The 25,128-nt window shown below is 41.4% G+C and overlaps 1 protein-coding gene across 1 annotated transcript in view; it reads right to left on the bottom strand.

The window, feature by feature from the left end:
- Positions 1-13,689: 13,689 nt before the first annotated feature.
- The window catches only part of pag1 (phosphoprotein membrane anchor with glycosphingolipid microdomains 1), a 37,284-nt gene continuing 25,845 nt past the window's right edge, over positions 13,690-25,128 (bottom strand). The window contains exons 5-6 of the mRNA XM_007896785.2: positions 24,289-24,869; positions 13,690-14,253 (exon numbers count right to left, since the gene is read on the bottom strand). Of these exons, the coding sequence (XP_007894976.1) occupies positions 13,873-14,253; positions 24,289-24,869 (962 nt within the window). The 3' untranslated portion in view covers positions 13,690-13,872. The remainder of the gene's footprint in view (positions 14,254-24,288; positions 24,870-25,128) is intronic.

Raw genomic sequence — 25,128 nt, 5'->3', positions numbered from 1 at the left:
ACACACACACACACAGACACTCACACACTCACACACTCACACACACACACACACACACACTCACACACAGACACTCACACACTCACTCACACACTCACACACAGACACTCACACACTCACACACTCACACACACACACTCACACACACACACACTCACACACAGACACACACACACAGACACACACACACACTCACACACAGACAGACACTCACACACACACAGACACACACACACAGACAGACACTCACACACACACTCACACAGACACTCACACACAGACACACACACTCACACACAGACACTCACACACAGACACACACAGACACACACACACACCAGAGACACACAGACACACACACACACAGACACTCAAACACACACAGAGACACACACACAGAGACACAGACACACACACACAGACACACACACACACACACACAGATTTATGTTATTAATATTTCTCTCTCAATACAAATCAATGCAATGCCCCCCCTGTCCCCCCCTCACCACCACCACCACCACCAAAAAAAAAGGTGCAATTGCTAAAACAGAAAGAAAGAGCAACTGGTTCCGTTGGGATGGACAGAAACCCAGAGAGAGACATGAAGCAACGCTGCGAGTTGTTGTTAATGATAATATATATTAATGTGCAATAAAAGCACAGCTCTCTGTCCGGGGCTCAGAACTGACTTGTTTGTTTTCGAAGCCTTCTCCAGTCTGACATTGCAACGTGCAAAACCAGAGCTGGAGTTTACTCACCAACACAGGAATCAGGTCAATCCGAGCCTGGACCAGTTCCAATTCGTTCCTCGTTGGTTTAAACCCCACCATCCCATCCCATCCTATCCCACAGCCCCTTTTTTTTGGTGGTGGGGGGGGTGGGGGGGTTGAAAAAAAACGTTTGCAACCATACACTAATAAAAATCATCATCAATATAATAATGCTATCCTGGCATTTGTTCGTTTTCGCCCGCAAATGTACCGTCACTTGACTTCACAGCTTATCCTGCGAAGCGCTTTGAGTAGTCGAGAGGACGTGGGAAAGCGCTACATCAAATTGCCAGGATTATTATTATTATTATTATTATTGATATCGCCCGCAAAATGCAGTCAGTTCACTCGGCGGTCTATCCTGTGAAGCGCTTTGAGGCGTCTCGCGGATGCGATGAGGCGCCACTTCAAACGCCTTGTCGAGGATTGTTATTCTTATCGCATCTTCGAGACGTCTCACGGGGCTTCGCGGAATACCCCGTAAAGTGAGTGGACTGTGTATTCTGTGGGGCGAAACGCGGTAGCCAATTGCGCACATTGTCACATATATGCGCAAGGAATATTATATATAATAGAGCACGGGGCACACAGCCATTACACTTCACAGTGAATCCTGCGCAGTACTTTGGGACGTCCTTCCGACGCAAAAGGCGCTGTGTCAAGTGTAACAAATATAAGGATTATTATTATTTATAAACGGACACATTGGGGGGGAAAAAATAAACCAAAAACTAACTCAAGAGGAATGAAAGTGACAACCGGTGATAATTTCACCTACAAAATACAGAGTCACTACACTTTACAACATATACCGTGAATCGCTTTGAGATATCGTCCTGTCGTGAAAGGCGCTGTCTCAAATGTTAGGATTGTTATATTTTGAAGGTATATGGAAGTTGTAAAAAAAGAATCACTGCCTTTAAAGGTTGTTTTTTTTTTAATTATATTTTATTTCCCAAAGTTCAAGCCCTATGTATTTTCTTTTCGAGTCAATGTTTTGCAACACGGGTAAATTTGCCTTGTCTCAACTGTTCTTAAAATCCACCTGGTGTTTGTTGATGATAAAATCTGTTGCTTCGAGGCCATTATCACAATGCTAACAATGATGCAAATACATTACAGTCTGTGTAAAACTGGTCGGTTTTGTTCGTGAGCTAATAACAATGTAAATCCTATTTAGCTATAATAATAAATAATAATCTTTGCATCTGATATAGCGCTTTACCACATTGTTGAGACATCTCATAGCGCTTCACAGGAATTTATTGTATAATGACTGTACTTTGTGGGCAGATGCAACAGCTAATTTGTGCACAACCATGTCCCATGAACATCTACGAAGTGAATGACCGATTTTTATCGGGGCCGGACTGTCAGCCAGGACAACGGGATGAAAGTCCCTTCTCTTTTCGAGGAATGCCGTGGGATCATTTATCGTCCAGCTGAACAGGCAGAGTAGGGGACCTCGGGTTAGAGTCTCAGCAGCGGAGCTTGTGTGGCACAGGCTGTCTGCTCTCCCAGTGTTTTGTTGACCGGATGGAAGTCTGCTCCTCACTCCGTGTGTAAATGGTCCGTGTTTTCTCGGAGATTCCGCTCTGCACCGGCGGAATGCTCCCGCCCGCCCGCCCGGCAGTGTAAACATGTGCTGCTCCAGGTGGTGGTCGAGCCCATTGGCTGAGTCAGTGCACGCCTTCACTAAGTCACTCACTGTAGCTGTCAGCAGAGCCCTGGGCGGTAACACTCAGCATCATTCACTGCATACATAAAGCACGCACTACACGCCATCATTCCTTTAAGGCATGCTGCTCAGCAAGAAAGGGAAGCAAACAGACTATCGTTCATATTCCCCTGGGAAAAAAAACCAACCTCATCTCACACACACACACTCTGTGCAATTTACCCTATCACGGATTGCGCTCCAGTCTATTCAGGACAAAGGTTTACATCAACACTGCTCCATTTTCAAAGGTTTATCGTTTGCAGAATTCAACACCGGGGCTGTGCATGTGCTCGTCAGTAAAACAGTGGTGTTCAACGGCTCCTGAACGTCAGGTGAAGCCACAACATTACATTCAGTCACACACACTGCTTATAGTATATCCTGCGCAGGGCAGAAGTGATAAGGAGCTATATCAAATGCAAGGACTGTTTAATATACTGTATTATTATATAAAGCACCTTAGGGAGTAAAGTGCGTTTACAGTTGGCAACCAAACCTTTGTGGGTCATACCGACACCGACCAGTGAGGTATGGCCTTCGAAGCAATCCTAGGTCGGACGTAAGGTTATGTGGTCAGGGGGACATAACATGGGGTTCCCCAGGAGGAGACACGCTAGATCCCAAGGGGGTTTATCCGGTGTTGAGATGTCATTTATGCTACTGATACTTCACTGTGTGTTGTTATACCCCCCCCACCCCCACCCCGCTCAAAAGCATAACATGGAGCATTCAGGACAAGTAGGGCATTGAAAGAAAAAAAAATTTAATTGGGGATAAACAGGAAAAACTGAAAGGGAGATTAAGAAACAAAGGGAAGATTTATGAAGCTTGTAGGGAGATGGGAGAGAGGACAACCATTGGTCCGAGTACAAGATTATACAGAAGCAGGTCAGAAAAGAGATTAGGGGGGCCCAGAGAGAAGTATTAGCAGCAGATGCAAAACATGACACCAAAAATTCTTTCGATAATACAAAGAGGATAGTTAGGGAGGCTGTTTACATCCTAAGGGACGCAAAGGGAACTGCAAATGAAGACAAATAAGAGATAGTAAGCATATTGATTAACTTGAGCTTTTTTAAACAGGAACAATATGCTGGTCAACATTCCCCGCAGGTTGTGTGCACCAGTATTCTTACTTTACAGACAAAGGCATTTTCAGCCCAGAACGAGGCATTTTGGCCATCGTCTCTGTGGCATCGTTACCTGTTTGTTTATTACTCCCCACCTTCCAGCTTTTTTTCTCCTGCCCATAAAAGTTTGGGGTTTATGAATTAAATAAAGTTTGATACTACATGGGAAGGGGGTATGGTTGAAATTAATAATAATAATCCTTGCATTTGATACAGTGCCTTATCATGTCTTCGAGACAGCTCAAAGCGCTTCACAGAATATACTGTAATGTGAATTGACTATATTTTGTGGGCAAAATGTTGCAGCCAATTGCGCACAGGAGTGTCCCACATTATTACCCCGGAAAAGCGATCCGCCAATCGATTAATAACCAGGTTCCCACTTACTGCTAGGTGTTTGTAATAAAGAAACATACCCAATGTTTCGCCCTGCTGGAAATCAAACCCAAGTCTCTTACTTGTGAGGTGAGTGGTCTAACCACTGAGCTACAGGACTCCACACATTATAATAATAATTATAATTATAATAATCCTTGCATTTGATACAGAGCCTTATCACTGCATCGAGACGTCTCAAAGAGCTTCACAGAATATACTGTAAAGTGTAGTGACTGTGTTTTGTGGGAGAAACAAGGCAGCCAATTGCGCACAGCAGTGTCCCACAAACAGTCATGGATTGAGTGACCAAATTATTATTAGTATTATTATTTTTTTAAGGAATTATGTCCCAAACCTCACTTCAATTCTATTCTAAAAGGAGATCAGATGGGTTTGATGAACTCTTCATACCCGAGCTCTCTCGTGATCTTGCGAGTTAATTGACACAGCAATAACCTCTCTTCTTAGAAATCTGTTTCACATAACAGTTAGTCACGTTGTCAGAGGTGGCGTCCTTTGGATGACAATTTGAACCGAGGCATCCGTAAAAGGGAAGAGTTTCTCCCTGGTCCCACTAAACAAAATTGGTCATTCATGCCATTGCTGTGTGTGGGCCACTGCTGTGCAAACATTGCTTGCCTCGTGAATACACAGTCATTGCACTTCACAATAAATCCTGTGAAGCGCTTTAAGACATCCTCTTGATGTAAAAGAAATTTTCCCAAATGTAAGGGTTATTATTATGATCCCAGTGTTCAGTAGGAAAAACATTTCTTCTAATCTTTGAAAATACGTTTAAATGGCTACTGCAATGTTTTGTGTTCTAATTATTGAAGAGTTTTGAGCTTTGTGTTCATTTTGAAGTGAAGTTACATTTTAGCAGAGGAGGTTTGGTCTGTATTGGTGAAGAATGGGGAGGGGTCAAGGGAAGTGGGAGTGCAGTGGGAGGCTTCTGTCATATAACCAAACACAATGAGATAGGATCACAGAAACATTCTCAATGGCTCAGTGCGTAAATGCATTATATTTGGTCCCTTAGGTGAAACTGATTCTGAGGAGACAGGCCTGGCACCTCTATATTTATCTACATGATCAACGCATTTGATATAGCACCTTATGATGTTGTCTCAAAGCGCTTCACAGAATATATTGTAAAGTGGATTGACTCTGTATTTGGTGGGCAAAATACAACAGCCAATTGCGCATAGCAATGTCCTGTTGTGGATTGAGTGACCAAATCTTTTTTGGTCTGCAAAAGTCTGCCAGAGATAATGGGTGGGCATCTTATTTATCTGTAGCTTTTGTAAGCAAGTTATGAAAGGACCTGCTGCTAAACTGTCCCTGTTCCATCTGTCCACAGCCATGGGATTGTGCTACTGTAGTTCCGTGTAATTTATACCTCAAGGAAAGAATTTGCTCGAAAACAACCTCAGGGAAGATATTAGGAAAGAGAAGTAAAATGTTAGCGTTCCTTCTGGCACTTCAAGACACAAATAACATAATCAAAATAGAGAGAATAAAAGTTTAAAGTCCATGGGAAGCAGTCACACAAAGGGATGCAATGGAGTCCTGTAGCTCAGTGGTTAGAGCACTCGCTTTACAAGCGAGAGACCTGAGTTCAATTCCAGGCAGTTCAGGGCGAAACCTTGGGCAAGTTTCCTTACTCCACACAGAGCCTAATAATAATCCCTCCAAAACCAAAAACAATAATAAATTGGTCATCTTCAATCTACGACTGTTTGTGGGACATTGCTGTGCGCAATTGGCTGCCGCGTTCGCCCACAAATATACAGTCAATTCACTTTACAGTGTGTTCTGTGAAGCGCTTTGGGACGTCCTCCCGACGTGAAAAGCGCTATATCAAATGCAAGGATTATTATTATTATTATTATTATGGGAATAGCGGAAACAGCCAGTGTTGTTGGGATGTCACAATAGAGATCAGCTCAAGTTGGTGGTAGTCAATGACTGATCCATCAGCAGAGGCATGTAGATCATGCAGATAGATACAGCTAAGGTTGGAGCTCGGGCAGAAAATGATAAAAGGTGTGAAATATAAAGGACCCCATAAAATATAGACAGGTCAGTATAATCTGGTGAACTGCATTACACAATCACATTGTATTCTAAGCACTCCAGGATGCTACCCCACGTGAAGGGCGCTATATAAATGCAAATTGTTGTTGTTATATTATATGGTTTGTAACATACAAACCACACAACAAAATATCAAAAAGCCAACAGCTCTAGTCTGGTAAATATAAGTGAACCACAGTAAAATTATAGACAAACAACTGTGCAAAAGAGGTAAAGTATGGTGTAAACATAACCACACACAGAACTTTATTCCAGCAGTAATAAATCACACTGTTCATGTTCTAACCATGCAGAGCACAAAGACTGTAATTCTGTTTTGGTTTTAGTTTCTTTTGTTAATGTGCAAAAAAAACTATCAACCTCACCGAGCGCGCTTTACCTTGAAAACTCAAAGTAATAAACGCTGTAGGTTCTTCCAGGAGTAAAATCAATCTCTTTCCACATGATTACTCAACGAATGTTGCCTTTATTGTCTTCATAAACACACCATTAATTATTTAAGGCATGCTTTAAAAAAAGGAACTATTGAAAGATAAAGCTTGAACAGTCTCTGACACTGACTGGAGCAGTTTCTATGTTTTAATTGTAGGGCAACTCTAGGACAGAAGGCAATAAGCATTGAATTCAGAAACACATTGACCACAGGGTCTAAAATGTAATGTTTGCTAATGGGATTCCTACAATTCCCACAGATATGCAGGATCTCAGCTCCACAGGTTGATCATGCCAAGATGCAGTTCCAGTGGCATGAGGTGACTTAGCTTTGGCTGTCAGAAGTTGTCCCATTTGAGCAACAGACATTCCTTACTAAGAAATATAATGCATTACACATTTACATTTATATAGCACCTTTCTCATCAGGAGGATGTTCCTTAGGAATTACTTAATGTGTCCTAAAATGCAGCACAGAGACACGTTATTATATTATTTGTGTCTGAAAATGTTTGTTTGGATGAAAAAGGCCCTTTTTTATCATGTCTCTTCAGAAAAAGGCCTGTAGCTCAGTGGTTAGAGCACTCGCCTTGCAAGCGAGACACCTGGGTTCAATTCTAGGCAGGACAAAACCTTGGGCAAGTTTCCTTACTCCACACACCTAATAATAATCCCTCCAAAACAAAACAATAATGAATTGGTCATTTTCAATCCACGACTGTTTGTGGGACCCTGTGGTGCGCAATTGGCTGCCGTGTTTCTCCCACAAATATACAGTCAATTCACTTTGCAGGATATTCTGTGAAGCTCTTTGAGACTTCTAGAAGACGTGGAAAGCGCTATTTCAAATGCAAGGATTATTATTATTATTAAAAACCAAACACATTCTCAGTGGTGATTAGCATTAAATGTTCTAAACATGCTGTAAAGTAGGGAGTTAGCAGCATCTAGTTTCTCTAAAAATTAGTAGAATCGTTTAGTGCTAAACAAAGATCATGGAGTTATTCTAGTATTTTAGTGATGAACAGTCCAGTATTCCTACATAGAATTTGTACCTAATCTGAAGAATGATTTTAAAATGGTCTTTAAAATCTTACCATCATCTAAACATTTAGAATGCCCAAACCTAGCTGAAAAGGACCTGGACATCAGTATGTTCTTGGTCACTGAAGAAGCCATATGTGACCTTGATAAGTGTCAGAGAGAGCCACACATACAGTGAAAGAGAGGCACAGTGAGAGAAGCAGTGAGAGAGAGGCTCAGTGAGAAGGATATGTGTGCTACATTGTTGGAGGTGCCATCGTTTAAATGAGATGTTAAACAGACATTACCCATTAAAAGGAATAGCCAGTAATGATACTGGTACCCTGACTTGTTCAGTTCATCCTGAGAGGTTTATGCCAGCCTTTATACAAGACTAAAGAAGCTTGTTCCAACACAAATTGCTCAAAAATTATATACGATATCAGGCAGGAAAAAGGTTATGTTAGTGAAACATTCTAGGTCATCACCAGGGCTTTCTTTCATACCTTGTGACACCAACATGCGTTCCAGGATTCAATTATGGTTCCACAAAAAGAATGAGCATTTACATTAAAGGTTTAATATTTAGGAAATACACGTTCTGACTCAGGTACAGATTATTCAAGCATTCATTTGGATAAATATTTTACAAACAAATTGTGGTGAGGTCAAAAAACTGTCAATTTCCTATCAGAAGTCAAAGTCCTTAAACACTGTTGATAATTTACACATTGAAAATAAAATACATTTGTAAGGAACTTCTGCACTGGTTGATGGATAAATTCATCAACTGGTAGCTGTACAGAACAGGAAGATCACAGATGTATTTCCTAGTCTGTCCTCCTCTCAGCTAGCGATGGTTGTATGAGGCATTGCAACCAACTCCATTGTCGCTTGACTAGGGAGTGGGAGAAAAAGGAATATTTATTGGCCAGATATCCTGCTCCTGAATAATATCGAGGGCCTTTACAAGACAATGCACATCTGTGGTGATCTCATGAAGACAGAATACGAGCTTGGGTGAGATGTTCACATGTTCAAAGCCCTGCCTGTACTCATTATCCAAACCATTGGATGAGCTACAGAGAGTGGCTGGTGTGATTGGATCTGTAAAACACTACAGGTTGGCATCTAACATGTCTACAGTAGAATATTGGAGAACATGAATTACAGGGAAAAGGAAGATCGAGATTTCTGATGCTACTTAGATCTCATTTTAAAATGTCTTCACAGTATAGGACGCTGTTTGGTTGGTTCTGCACATCTTAAAATATATCTACGTTGACCTGTTGTGATCCAAACTATTCTTCTGATGCCAGCTAAAATAGGCTAATGCAAAAATGGGCTATATCCTTCAGCCATGGATGCTATAGACATTTTCAAAAGGTTCAAAACTTCAACCCAGTTGTTTGCAAATAAGGATTTGGCAAAATAATAATAATAATAATAATCCTTGCATTTGATATAGCTCTTTTCACGTCGGGAGGACGTCCCAAAGCGCTTCACAGAATAGACTGTAAAGTGAATTGACTGTATATTTGTGGGCGAACGCGGCAGCCAATTGCGCACAGCAATGTCCCACAAACAGTCGTAGATTGAAAATGACCAATTTATTATTGTTTTGGATTTTGGAGGGATTATTATTAGGCGTGTGGAGTAAGGAAACTTGCCCAAGGTTTCGCCCTGTCTGGAATTGAACTCAGGTCTCTCGCTTGCAAAGCGAGTGCTCTAACCACTGAGCTACAGGACTCCATATGAGTAAGGGGCTTGCAGTAAATAGTCCAGGCTAGATTCATCTCTGCCAACAGTCACCGGCTTATAAGTTGCTTCTTTTTCTTTATTTTGAATGTTACAAATAAGAGTTTTATTAAGCATACTGTACTTCACTATATCTGTGTCCTTTATTATACACATGGTGACAGTTTACAAAACCATAATTAGTGAAAAATAGCAGTTTCAAAAAAAATCAAATAAGATGATAAAAAAACTCAATTGCATACAATGGAAAGAAAATCAATCTTGCACAGTTTACCATCTCAATTTATCAGTGTTGCCAAGGCTCCATGACATTTGCAGACAGTCTATCAATTCCAGCACACAACTGCTTACTTTGATTTAGAGTCCTAGCAAACAGTCTCTTGACAAGAGTTACCTACACCCTGTAGGTCAGACTCATCATAACAGAATTGAACCAAAGCTGTACACATTTGACTAGGTTGCATGTGAGGACACATGTGCATCTATATGAATATATTCTCCAATGAGTTTAATAGGGACTTCTTCACGCAGAGGGTGGTGAGCGTGTGGAACTCACTGCCAGAAGCTGTGGTTGGAGGAGAAAGCATCAATGTAAGAGAACAGCTGATGCATACACAGGGGAGAAGGGAATAGAGGGGTATGGATGTGGGGAATTGGAGGGGTGGGAACTTGTGTGGAGTATAAATACTGTAATAAACTAGTTGGGCTGAACAGCCCATTTCCGGAAATATATATATGTGTGTGTGTCTTTACAGTATATTTGTGTGTATTGGTAGCAGAAGGGATGAGAAAGATGCATAACTGTACAAGAAACATTGCTATCCCTTGCTAAGAAACTGGACAAAGTTGATTGTAAATCTACTGAGGATAGATACAAACTTCCAAAGATGAAGAGCAACTGTCATAAGAATTGCTGAGACTGTGAGCTTCTCAGTGCCTCTTTGGAACAATGGTCGACATTCAAAGGACATTGCCAAACACTGTTGTCTGCAAATGCCTTGTGAGATAGTTTGCAGTACAAGGGTGTGGGTGTACTGCAACTGCTGAATTCCTCAGTCAACCTGAGATATTCAGGACAAACACTGAACTAATGTGGCATTGTCATTACCAAAAAAACAGTTTTGTTGAATTTACAAGCACAGAGTCAGATACTATTAATTGTGTAGAAACACGTCAATACATCACTTCCACTCAACGTCATTTGTAATGAAAATCAGAGTGACCCACATCTCCACACCTCCCTCCCTCCCCCACCAATAGACCATTTGCCAAATCATTTTGTCAAGAAAAACATTCTGCTTTTGGTACACACATCTGGTGAACGTGTTAAAACATTTAAAATTAAATACAATGCAAGAACACAGCTTACTTTTTAGTGGGGGGAATGAATTAATCACAAGTACTATAGAAATTTCTATTATATCGCAAGTATGTACAAATATTAATATCTTATGATTTCAAAAAAACTACAAAAAACTTTTTTAAAGTTTGAATTAAAAATATTAGTCATTGAACTTTATGTATGTAATAAGTACCACATTTCCTTAAGTTGTATTATTAAAATTAACAGCAGTTATACAGATCATGTGGCATAACTGGTTGGCATAGTTGGTAAGTAAGTGGAATGTGGATAGTTGGTACCATTTCAGTACCAAAGCACAGTCTGTCGGAGTCCCCTTCTACAGTCATTCCTAAATACTGACGTGTCAAATGCACATCTTCCAAAGATTTTAGAATAATCACTCTTACTGGTTCCCAACAAATTTCCAAAGTGTTTTCCATTTGCTGCTCTGCAAGAAAATGGAACACCCCTCACCAGTATTGAAAGGATTCCGTTTAAAGCATCGATAAACATAGCCGTTGTCTGGGCACTTCACTAAAAGATCCAGAGGCACATTCAACAGTTAGAATGCTCAGTTAATAACAGGTGAGCCTTTTTGCCTTTTAGAGAGAAAGAGAATTGAAAATTGGCACAGAACATTTTATAATGGGCAAGAGTTTGGGGGTGTTGGCAAAGACAGACACATTAAAGCAGTTTAAAATTGTATTTATGGCACCAACATAGAGACTTGTATTCTTTTTCTGTGGGCCCATTTGTGCATTTTAGCCAGAGTCAAACGATTCATAGCAGGAAGTTTTCTTCGTTTATCTCCTGAATCTGTAAAACTGATGCTATGGAAGCTGGCTGTTGATAGTACTCTCTTTTTGGAAATTATTTGGTTAGGATGTTGGTTCAGACCTCTACTGGAAGATAGAGTTATTTCAGGGTCTTATGCTAGAGGAGCCTTTAAATAAATAGCTGTGCCACAACCTTCAGCTCTTTGTGGCTCGGTGGATTGGTACTGCTGAAGCAATAATCAGTCACTAGCCATCTGGAACTCTTTTCTGAAATCCCTCTGCCTCGACCCCCCTCAATTCTCCACTTTCAAAAACAATATATAGACCCATCTCTCTGACCGCACCTTCAGTCACATTCCCCTAACTCCTTATCCCATTCCTAGCTCAGGCTCCCACTTAATCGTTATGAAACCAAACTGAAAGGTGCTACATAAACATAAATAAATTGTTGTTGTAACCAAACTGGTAGGCCTCTTCCCATTAATCATTCAAGAGGCATTTTCCATGCCCACACCCAACCTATAACATAACGTGTGCTCCCTGTCCACAAGTAAAACATCAATAATGGATTTCTCAATAAGGTATGATCATACAGGAATCCAACAGAGAAGAGTAATGATCTCATCCTCTGGCAAATATTGTATTGACCGTAATGTTGCTACTTTGACATGATGCAAAGTGAGTAGAAACCCACTGCAGGACTCGAATGATTAAAAGGGAAGCCGCTTTAAAAATCAGCATAACCTTCCAGTGTATATTTGTCAAATGTTGACAAATCTACATGATTTTTTTAACCCATTAAAAAAAGATTAAGTGCTGTGATGGGAGGATGGCAGAGTGGGTGTTTTGGAAAGATATTTTTGAGATACTATATATAAATATGTCAAAGGATACATATATATATTATATATATATATTCATCCAAGCTTATCTTTTATAATCTTGTGTTTACTCTCCAGGGGATATAACTAGTATTATATCACAACATTGCAGGTGGGCAATTTAAGATGTAATCCTTAGGTTTAAACACCAATGGGTCAAAGAATACATCTTCTCTGGAAAATAAGACCTAAACGATGTTTACTGAAGGAAGGAATAATGCTCTATTTGGCTAGTTAGGGGTTAGAAAGCTGTTTGAGGCTGCACTGTGAGGTAGCTTCAATTTCAATAGAGTTTTCTGCTTTTTGGCACTTTTACAGAAATGTATTTCTTCCATAGATTCATTAACTATTCTCATTTCTAAGCAATGTATATAGCTATTGTTTCGTCATAAATGAAACAATTGCTTAGGGTTACACGAATGTTGAATATAATAACTGATACTGATGACTGAGACTTTAGCATTAAAAACATGCTCTCCACATCTGAGGAATGCTGTAACAGTCAAAAATTTGTGACACTGCAATGTTTTCGGAGAGATTGAACTTCAAGATCTTAGTCAAGTTTGAGTAGCGTGAGGTAAGGATGGTGCAGAAAGCAAGAGCTGCAGTCACAAACCAGAAGACACCCTGCACACAGAACAGAAAGTATGAAAGAAGGTACCATATTTCTAATAGCAGCAACAGGGAGGCACTGGTACATGCAAGCGGAAGAAAAGGTATATGCAAGAGGAAGAAAAGGAGCTTGTGCTTCTCTTACAGCACAGTAACAGGGGAACATCATACGACTTTCATTAGGCTAAGCAGAGACGTCGGGTTAGATGAGTTCGCTCCAGTATAAAAGATAGCACCCGTTTAGGCTCAATGGGCAGAAAGATGTTCTTCTATGCTGTTGTTTCTATGATTCTACAATTCATACAACCCCTCAAAAACTGCTGCAACAGGATAGAAAATCCCTGCGCAGCAATGTAGATAGGCAGAATTAAAAGCTCTTCTGAAATATGAATCAGCTTGCCTCACTTGGTAGCACTCTAGTCTCTGAGTGTCAGAGACACTCTAGTCTCTGAGTCAGGAGGTTGTGGCTGGAACTTTGAACTTGCAAAGTCTAGGCTGACACTCCAGTGCAGTACTGGGGATGCGTGGCATTGTTGGAAGCGCCATCTTTTGGATGAGACATTAAACCGAGGTCTTGTCTGGCGCTTCAAGTGGATGTTAAAGATCCTATGGCCCCTATCAAAAAGAAAAGAGTTTCTCACTTCCCCAGATAAAATTGATCATTCACTTCACAGCTGTGCACAAATTGGCTGCTGGGTTGTGTGTAAAAAATAGTCACTGCACTTTACAGTATATCCTGTGAAGAGCTTCGAAACATCCCCCCAATGTGAAAGACCAATATCAAACATAAGGACTATTAAGGATTATTCTCATTATTATATGCTTACACTCTGTCCTATTTGCATGATACCAAGTACAAGAACCTTTTCCTCTGAAATGCCAAGTGTGTGATTTACAAAACAAATGCTGACAATTCCTGTCCCGGGATTACTAAACGTTTTACTAAACAATTAATCTTCAGATTTATCTGATTTATCTGCATTTTGTCTTTGTTGCAATTCACTGATACTTTCGTAATCATTCTCTCCCTGTACACGCCCTGTGGATTGCTCTTCAGCAGGTTTGTCCTGCTCTGGCATATCAGCCTTCAGTTTGCCAACTGCTTCATATCCGGGATCAGTCTCCTCCTTCATCACATCTACAGCTTCATTCCGATCTGCAGCACCGGATTCTCTCTCAAAATCAGCCACAGACGCATAGAGGTCACTTGACGTCGACGTAGGTCTTCGAGATCTCATCTCATCAATGCTGGCATAGCCACCTTCTTGATCCCCGTCAGCCTGGTTCCATGACTGCACTGGCTTACTCACCGTGGAGTACATGGCTGCAATCTAAGAGGAATATAAATAATCATGGTAAGACTTCCAGCTGGATTGTATTACTGTCACAAACATACACTGAGAAAATGCTAATGTTAACTGTAACCAATGAATGTATATTGTAGGAGAAAATTAATTATGTCGCTTTACAAAAGTAGAATTATAAATTGGTTTTCCTTCTTCAGTTCAGGTGCCAGGAAGTACATAGATGTTCATCCCGATTTGCTTCTTTCCTAATCATCAGAGGGCAAAAATGTCATATTGATGTCCCTCTCGCTGATCAGGCAAATATAAAAGTTCATCAAAGCTTCAGAATACACATTACCACATGGTATGCATGGAGACATTAAAATATTTGTGTATCATGACAGCACAGAAATATCAGACATCATACTAAAGGTCCATGTAGCCTTAGCCTGTTTTGCCTTAAAATTTGAGATCACACAGAATTATAAAAAATTCTTAAATTGAATTTTAATTGGGAAACGTTTTTTCTGCAGTTCTCCACCTTAAGACTTTCAACTCTCCATCTAAGATGATACTCCACTGCAGTGCGAGGGTGTGTTTCATTGTTGGAGGCGCTGTACTTTGGATGTGATGTTAAACCGAGGCTCCCATCTCCATTTTCAGATGGATGTTAAAGATCCCATGGCACTATTTGAAAAGAGAATGGAGTTTCTCCCAGTATCCTGGCTAACAACCCCTCAAAATAAAGTTGATTATTCCCTTCATGGCTGTCTGTGGGACACTGTTGTACATAAATTGCTGTACATAAATTTTCAGGCGTTCGCCTAAAAAGTAGTCTCTACACTTTACAGTTTACCGTGTAAAACACTGTGATATGTTCTCCAACAAGAAAGGCACAATATCATTGTAAGGATTATAATTATTACTTCCCTAAGTAACATTTTTCCAGAGGGATTCAATTGAATATCTAGAATTTGAAAATCTAGTGTTCATAGAATCAGTACTCGAAAGCTCAAAGGAGTTTGATAATAATAATCCTTGCATTTGATATAGCACCTTTTCATGTCTTCTAGACATCTCAAAGCACTTCACAGAATATACTGTGAAAGTGAATTGACTGTTTATATTTTGTGGGCAAAATGCGGCAGCCTATTGCGCACAGCAGTGTCCCACAAACAATCCTGGATTGAAGTGACCAATTCATTTTTTTTTGAAGGAATTATGCCTAATAAGCTGGAAAGTACAGTTGGTACAGTTATGTCATAAGCAGTTAACTTCTGGCACATCTATCTCTCTGTACAACACTGATGGGGAGAAATCCCACCTGGGTCCAGATTTACTCAATTTATGCAGCATTTCAAATCATCTCGAATTTGGAAAATTGTTGAATTCAGTCTCAACTCTGGAGCTGGTTATCTGCAGTTCTTGAACGAATCTTACAGTGAACCGGCTTCCAAAATTCAGGCTATATTTGAGAAATTGCCAAATTCCTAACGACCTGAAATGTATCACAAATGGAAGAAGCGCAGACCTGGGAGGAATTTCTATCCTTGTGTATATCTACCTTTTCTCCATATATCCAATAACACAAATACAAATACAATTTACACTTATACAATGCCTTTCCTGTCAGCAGGATGTCCCAAAGTGCTTGACAATACTTCCCTTTTAAAATCTCCCACCGAGTCTAGATTGACAACCCTTTGAGGGAGTGAATTCCACAATCCCACAACACTGTTGCAATCTATTATTAATTTTTTGGCTTTATGGAGCACATAGTTTAAGATGTGAGCAGAATGCCGACTTGTACACCACGTGACGCATGATAGAATTCAGGGAGCCAAAAAAAAGTACAAGATCCAGAAATAATCCCAGACAAACAAATATTCAGTCTACAAGTGCAATAGATTTTGAAACGCACCAATGTTTCCAGTATATGTACGCACATTTCCTCCCGCCTTGACGACTGTTGAGATGAAATCAGACACCTGGGTCTTCAGCAGTATTTGCATATACTTTACTCCTCACCTCATCCCCAGTGGGCCTGAAAACTACAGTGAGGTGTTGATTGCAGTCTGCAAGCGTGAACAAAGTGATGACTCTGTATTGGTTTTCTGGGCTTATTCGCACAATACTGCCCCAATTCAGGCTGAGTTAGGCCAGGATGCCCTGAATAAGACTGGAAAGATTGGCTTTCCTGTGCTCGAAAATAATCACCCCTATTCAGAATTCCAACCTAGAGGCAGGCAGGCTCCCATAGCTGATCAGCTGGTTTGGGCACTGTCATTATTCAGATGCCAGGAAGGGAGGCAGGGAGGGAGGGTGGTATTTCAAAGCCACAATCCTTAAATGAGGAATGGATTGTGTTTAGGAATAGTTTTGATCCCTTAGAATGTCACAGCAAAAACAAAAGCCAGTCACCCCAATAAGTTTACGCTGCTGTTTTTCTTCCACACGAATTCCACTCTCTTGCTCAAGATCCATATAATAATAACACTTGCATTTGATATAGCGCTTTTTACGTCGGGAGGATGTCCCAAAGCGCTTCACAGAACACACTGTGAAACGAATTGACTGTATATTTGTGGGCAAACGCGGCAGCCAATTGCGTACAGCAACGTCCCACAAACAGTCATGGATTGAAAATGACCAATTTATTATTGTTTTTGGTTTTTGGAGGGATTATTATTAGGCTCTGTGTGGAGTAAGGAAACTTGCCCAAGGTTTGGGCCCTGCCTGGAATTGAACTCGGGTCTCTCACTTGCAAAGCGAGTGCTCTAACCACTGAGCTACAGGACTCCACAATATCCCTCAATATTCTTTAGTATCTATCTAATTCCCTCTTAAAAGACTTGATGGACTCAACTCAACAAAGGCTCGCTCTGCTTCAATAATAATAATCGTTGCATTTGATATAGAGCCTAATCATGTCTTTGAGACATCTTAAAACGCTTCACAGAATATACTGTAAAGTTGATTGACTGTGTACTTTTGTGGGCGATACTCGGCAGCCAGTTGCGCTCAGCCGTGTCCCACAAACAGTCGTGGATTGAAAACTTAACCTGATCTGAACAGGCTGTACAAGTTAACAACCTATTGTACTGTATATTACATGGAGAATAACTCCATAATCCAATGGAAGTAAAAAGCAAAACCTTCTAACACAACAACAACTTGTATTCATATAGTGCCCCTCACACAGGGTGGCATCCAGAACATCTGACAGCGGTGGAGCATGACGCCGAGCCGGTGGGGGAGGTGACCCGTCAAAGAGTTAGGTCTCGAGGTGAATTTAGGCACAAGGCGGAGGGATAGAGGAAGAGTGTTCCAGAGTTTCGGGGCGTAGTGGCTGAAATCGCAGCCACCGATGGTGGAACAGAGGGCACAAGAGACATGCAGGAGGTTGAAGCCAGTCGAGTGGAGGCAGTGGGTTGGGGAGTAAGCAGATCAGAGAGATAAGGAGGTGCCAGGGCATGAACGGATTTGAAAATGAGTGTGAGGATCTTGAAATTGATCAGTTCGGCGATAGGAAGCAAGTGGAGTCTGGCTAGAATTGGTTTGATGGGGGCATGGAGTTTGTTACAGGATAGCCTTCTGACATTCAGAAAAGCTGTAATCTTCAGCAATATTACAACGAGAAGCAATGTCGTTCTGAGAACCTGCAAATATCTTCTCCTCATGATACATTTTAGCAACACGTTTCAAGTTGCATTAAAATAGTTTATATTATAGGTTAATTACAAGGACAGTCATATAACCCATTCTGAGTTCTCAAGCTTGTCATACAGTTAAAGCATCATTTGCTCCCCTTGTTGAATTGTGGCTTTATAACTCACTTTCAGTTATCTGTTATTCCACAATTCCTGTATAATCTGATTCCTTATGCAGTATTATATTTCATAACCATTTTCAAAAGATAACAAAATCTACACTCACCCCTAAGTGCAGACAAAAAGGTTATTTTGCTGCCATTAAATACATTTAAACAGCAAATCTGTAATTAATTCCCTTTTAAACTCAAGACTCACCGAATCAGTGCGCAACCTAAGCGTCTGGTTCATAACATAACATAACATGTAGGAGCAGGAGTAGGCCATTCGGCCCTTCGAGCCTGCCCCGCCATTCAATCATGGCTGATCTTCTAATCTAACTCCAGCTAATAACCTAACCCTGCCTTATCCTCTATCCCTTAATCCCTTTTGTAATAAGAAATCTATCTATCTCAGTCTTGAATATGTTCAAGGACTGAGCGTCAACAGCCCTTTGGGGTAGTGAGTTCCATACATTCACCACCCTTTGAGTGAAGAAGTTCTTCCTCAACTCAATGCGAAAGGGCTGGCCTCTGATTTTAAGGTTGTGACCCCTGGTTTTAGTTTCTCCAACCAGGGGAATCAATCTCTCACTATCTACTCTGTGGAGTCCTGTAGCTCAGTGGTTAGAGCACTCGCTTTGCAAGTGAGAGACCTGAGTTCAATTCCAGGCAGAGGGCGAAACCTTGGGCAAGTTTCCTTACTCCACACGCCTAATAATAATCCCTCCAAAACCAAAAACAATAATAAATTGGTCATTTTCAATCTACGACTGTTTGTGGGACATTGCTGTGCGCAATTGGCTGCCGCGTTCGCCCACAAATATACAGTCAATTCACTTTACAGTGTGTTCTGTGAAGCGCTTTGGGACGTCCTCCTGACATGAAAAGCGCTATATCAAATGCAAGGTTTATTATTATTATTATTATTATGCCCCAAAACTCTGGAGCACTCTCCCTCAATCCCCTCACATTGCCCCCTCTCTCCCCTCTTCCAAGTTCCACATGAAAACTTTCCTCTTTAACCGTGCTTGCGGCTACCTCCCCACTCCCCCCGGCTTGGAGTCAGGCTCCACCACGGTTAAGCGCTCTGAAACGCTATCTTGTGTGGAGGGCGCTATTTAAGTGCAAGATGTTGTTTTAAAAGAATTGATGACCTTGCGTGTGTATCGTATGCATTGGAGGATTGTGGTTTGATCAAGAAGAAACGGGCTGGTTTGTGTTCTTGTGAGGAATGTACGGGACAAGTTGTGGCTTTGTGTGAGATCACAGAATGTCGCAAGACTAAGGGTAAACCCACCCACATTGAGTTCAATGACTTCTGCAAGGTTTTTGACCTCATGCCTCATGAAGCCCTCATGATGAAACGAGAAGCAGCAAATGCAATGCATAGATGAAGAGAAGACTTGATTGCATTGATTAGAAAATACAAGGGGCATCAACCCTATTGTTGATTCTGAGTATCTGACGGTTGTGGTGGACACAAACGTTTGCTTGGACACTGTCCTGAATACCACGCAGAGAAGGCGCAAGGGGCACTCTGGTCAAGCTTGTCTCAGTTCAAGGACAGCAAGGTCCCTGTGCAGGTCAAGCTTATGGCATACAAGTGTGCAAATAGTTCTTTTTTGGATACGAGCTTCTGGGGATGCAGCAAAGCCCATTTACAAAGTCCAGGATCAAGCAGTGACATTGACCTGCGGCAAACATGGGAAGTGGCTACAGGGAGGGAGGGCTCCAGCCTACTCTGATCTGTTGCTGAGCACCAGGGAGGTAGAATCAGCTTCACAGTGGGTTGTCTATTTGCCAGCTCCTGAGCCTGTGCAACTCATTCCTCTGCAGCCTCATGTGTGAAAAACAGGAAGCTTTTGGATTCCAAACAAACTTAGGTGCTGATGCAAGCGAGTGTGAGTGTGATGACAGATTTGATAACAGATTTTGCTGGATCTACGGGTGTTAGTTGACTCGTTGGTCGCAATGTGAAAATAGTATGAGGCAGCAATAAACAAGGCAAACAGGATGCTGGGCTATATTGCTAAATCAGTTGAGTTTAGATTAACAAATGTCAGCTGTATAGAGCTCTTACATACAGTTCTGGTCACTGTGACATAAGGGAGCTGCTCAGGCCCTTACAGGCAGTGGCAATGTAGAGGAGAATAATGAGGATGAACTCCAGTGTGAGAGGAATGAGCTATAAGCAAAGCTGGGGCTCTTCAGTGTTGAGAGAAGATGACTCAGAGGAGACATCATGTATAATTTGTTTATTGGGATTGAAAGCGTAAATTCAGATGATTACTTTAAGATGCACCAAAACAGTAGAACAAGAGGACAGGGAGTTGCAAAGACCAATTTCAGGACAGACACCAGGAAGTTTTCTTTACTCAGAAGATAATTAATGACTGGAACAGGTTGCCAGGAAAGGTGTTTGAGTTCAGGACACTGGACTCATTTAAAAAATGGATTGATGCTGTGATTGGAGGTGCGTGTTCTGGAAGCATGAAATCAGATGGACTAAAGGGCCTTCTTCATTCAAACTAATATTGTGATCTTGTGAGAACAAAACGCATTCATAGGGAGTTTGTGTGAAGCTGCAAAACTGTATTAAGGTCACGTGGCCAATATTAATAATTCACCTACTTAGAGCTTGAACCAAGGTTTGTGAAAAAGTATCACAACATGTCTCAGGGGAAAAGATGAAACAAAATCTTGGCTGCATCAGGCAAATTATAACAAAAGAAGCGCTCATCACAGGGAACAGCAAGTTTGGAAAAATGGATTTCTATTTTTTTCCGCATAGATTAATCAACTACAATTTAGTCTTCAGACTCAAGCCAGCATTGTGCCCAAAGAGACCCTTATGTGCAAGTCTTCTTTCACGCTATTATGTGCCTTTGCCCCCATTCCTTTGCTTTCTTTTTTTTGGAACGTCCTCCCGATGTGAAAGGTGCTATACAAATGTAATCTTGTTGTTGTTCTTGAAAGTTTCTCCATGGGCCAGTGAAGGGAATAACCTACTTTCTCCTTTGAACAGTAAGCAGGAAAAACCTGAGAATAACTAACACATATTTTAGTCACCATTCAGTTACCAGACAAAGCTCAACCATTCGGATCTGGAGCCCAAGATTTCTCATAATCTTTGGGTTAGAAATTGAAGATGGTGTGAAATTTTCCAGAACAGTCTTAAATAAATTCAGTCTTTATGTGCCAACTGGTTTTTCCGCAGTATTGAAAAAGTACTGACTTCCTTCTTAAACTTAAAATGAATTTAAGATTGCTTCCAGAAATTCCACATAACCTTAAGTTTTAATATGACAGTCTTAAGCCTACAAACATGATAAGTTTCAGCCATTGACTGCCTTCCCTGGGGATAGTTGAAACATCAGAATGATAGGAATATCAGAATGATTGGATTCCTGTGTAATTAAAGAACGCTCCTCTCCTCCTCCATTAATCATTAACGGGCAAGTATTCAGGCACTGATTCAGGAAAGCTTGACAGCATCTCAGTAACTACACCATTAAAATTGTTCAACAGCACTCTCACATTCAGAAATGCATCAATCACAGTGTTTGCAGTGCAAGTGGAAAGCTGGTGCTTTGAATAAGAAAGCGGGCAGGTATTCTCATCAAATTTTAAAAGCTTTCCACTCCATAGCAACCACGATTCCACTCACAGTCAACAACAATTCAGCAAGCCATTCATTGCTCATACCTGCATTGTGTCAACAGGTTGTTCATCAGAACGATCATAAAATCTCATTACTGTGTAAACAACAACAACAAAATTACATTTGTATAGCGCCTTTCACATCGGGAGGACATCCCAAGGCGCTGGACAATCAGTGTTTCAGACCTGAGGTGATGGTTGGGATCGGGGAGGAGGGTAGAGGGCAGGGGGTGAAGGAGGTTGACCGAAGGCACGGTTGAAGAGGAGGGTCTTGAAATGGGCCTTGAAGGAGGTAAGGGAGGGGGCGGGACTGCGGGATGGAGTTCCAGAAGGTGGGGGCAGAGTAGCTGAAGGCCCGCCTGTCAATGGTGGGGCAAGCGAGATGGGGGACATGAAGCAGGGAGCCTGCTGAGTGGAGGGAGCCAGCAATTTGGTAGGGGGTTAGGAGGTCGCAGAAGTAGGGGGGAAGCAAGGCCAAGGAGGGCTTTGAAGGTGAGGTCCAGGATCTTGAACTGGATCCTTTGTGTGATGGGAAGCCAGTGGAATTGGGCGAGGATGGGGGTGATAGGGTCATGGAGCCTGGTGAGGGAGAGCACACGGGCTGCAGAGTTCTGGATGATCTGCAGCTTATGGAAGGAAGAGCCGGTAAGGCCGACAAACAGGGAGTTTGCATAGTCAAGCCTGGATATTATGAATGTGTGTATGAGGGTTTTGGCGGCCTGCAGTGTGAGACAGTGGCGGAGCGGGTGATGTTACGGAGGTGGAGGAAAGCAGGGCGGGTCATGCCACAGATGTGGGGTAGAAAGGATAGTTGAGGGTCAAACAAGACTCCAAGGTTCTGGACTGGCTCAGTGAGGTGGAGTGTGCAACCATGGCTGGTGATGCTGTCAGTGCCTGAAGTGAGGAGGTGCTGACGGGAGCCAATCAGGAGGGCCTCGGACTTGTTGACGTTCAACTGGAGAAAGTTAGCTCTCATCCAGGACTTGATGTCTGACAGACATTCTGTCAGTACAGCAGTGGTCCTAGAGTCGAGGGTGGAGACAGATAGGTAGAGTTGGGTGTCATACACGTGGAAGTTGACCTCATGTCTGTGGATGATGCCATCAAGAGGGAGCATATAGATATTGAAGAGGAGGGGACCAAGGACAGAGCCCTGAGGAACGTCGCACAAGATGGTGCAGGGGCTAGAAGTGAGACCATTTGTGGAGATGACGTGCAGACGGTGTGAGAGGTGAAGGTGTAAAATCAGAATGCTAAATTACATGAGTAATAAAATAAATTAATCCAAATTATTTTGTGCTTTCAGCTGTAAACACAATATTTGACAGGGATATGCATAACTTTCAACACATAGAGAAACCAAGACTCAATCACTAATATGATTATTGCAAAGCAGGACAGGAATCAAAGCACATTTGAACATGCTTCAATCCTTCTTAAGTAGTTAAAATAAACTGAAATAAAGGGTATTGTTGCATTTATTTGTTCATCCATTTTTCCCATTGCAAGAGCAAAGGTGTTTGACTGTTCCTGACATAACAGTAGCAGCCAGTTCTCGCATGGTTATGTGAACAAAGAAACACCATTTTACAACGCATCTGACTGTACTTTCTTTAATGTTCACTGTAATGTCTTATGTTGACCATTGCGGGGCTGCTTTTACTCTTCCTGTTTGGCATAAATATGCATGGAAACACAAATACACGCGCACACACAGATAAGCATGTTCATAGCTCGGTTTGCACCCTGCAAACTTCGCTTGTTTTCTGAACTTGAACAACCATTCAAAGATTGGAGTCCTTTGTTCATTGAACTATTCAAATCGATGGAGAAAAAAGAGGGTGAACATCAGCACCAACGTTAAACAATACCCACATTAATTTCGCTCACACCAAATTGAACTTCATAGAGTCAATGAATCAATGTCTTTTCGAACGTCTTTGTTCTCTCAGTTTTCTATTATGTAGGTATATAGTTGCTAAGACAATGTTTTACATTATTACCTCTCCCCCTGCCCCCAATAATGGCCTCTTTATCCAGGATCTGGCAGCTTGGAACCGGACCCCAGGAAGATTCAAGGTCTTTAGTAAAGAGGAGGAGGGAGAAAACTGGCAAATGTCTTTTTTTGGTATTTGGGTTTAAAGCAATTCAGAATGTAATTAAAGGTTAAGTGATCTAAGCATTCATCAGAATTCTATGCACATCAATACGAAGAGATACAACAAAGAGCAGCCATTTAATATTGACAACCTGAGCTACCCTGATCCCATTCAAACATACAAAATAAACCTCTGAAAACATTCAGGAATAGATAAACAGGTTTAAAAATATATTTTTTTTAAAAAACAAGATAAATTTTCTGTTATTGCAGGAATCTTTGGCAAGAAATGTTAGCATATGATTTGTTAACTCAAGTCACTGATGAGAAAATGAAGAAGGGATTCCTAAGGACCTTGTGGAACTTGAAAACGGCACAAATTACGTGGTACTGTTAAGACGAGTAAGACAAGGAGGACTGTTTGCTACACTCTCCATTACCTCGTGTTGGAAAGTTGGTACATTGAATAAGAGCTTCAAAAATATATAGACCAAAAGGAATTTATAGCTACCTCTGCATCAGCTCTCTCCTGATCATTATTCGTGCAGTCATTCTCACCCAAATCCTTTGTTGGAAGTGGGGGAGGGTCCTCTTCAGCCTGTTGTTGCGAGTTCAACACCCGCTCCGCTGAACTGCTCTGACGATTCTTGTTCTGCTTGTCCACTGTCGCGTATTCCACCGTCTGTGTACCATCAGCAAGTTCAGCGTTTTGATCTTGTGTTAAGACAACTGCACTTGCATTTGCTGACTGACTGTTAATTTCGGGGGCCACGCATGCGGACTCTTCTACAGTGCCGCGTTCCCCTTTTAGCTCCTTGACAGTTTCGTAGAGAGAGTCTTCGATGATGTTGTCTTGCGAGGTACTGTCCTTTAGAACTTCGTAGGTCTCGCACGCGCCCCGAGTCGTCTCACCTTTGGGTGTTTGTGTGGATTCAGTGTTCTGTACTGAACCATTCCCAGGAATCTGAGGCAGCTCTCTGGTCTGAGGGCACTTTGAGGACCGAGAAGATGCATCTTGTTGATTTGCTACATCAGGAGGCAGTTCATCGCCTGAAGGCTGAACATCAGTAGTTGCACTGTCACCTGAAAGAACTACAAATCAAAATGTATTACCAATAGTTTACTTTAAAAATCTATATTTCTATGTGGCTACTTCAGATTCTTTAATAGTAGGACTCCAACTTTGCCCTGATTTAACAAGGACACACCACAAAAAAGCAATAATGGCTTAGGAGGGTCAATGAGGTCAAATCAAAACTACTTAAATACATTTAATGAATAGAAAATGAGCAGAGAATGAAACTATGGCGATGACTGAAGAATCAAAATGGAAGCCAAGCTCCAAAAGTCT

Source organism: Callorhinchus milii, unplaced genomic scaffold (assembly GCF_018977255.1).
Source record: "Callorhinchus milii isolate IMCB2004 unplaced genomic scaffold, IMCB_Cmil_1.0 Scaffold2, whole genome shotgun sequence".
Lineage (NCBI taxonomy): Eukaryota > Metazoa > Chordata > Chondrichthyes > Chimaeriformes > Callorhinchidae > Callorhinchus > Callorhinchus milii.
Note: the sequence above shows the minus strand (reverse complement) of the source record. Positions and strands in the feature narration are given on the sequence as shown.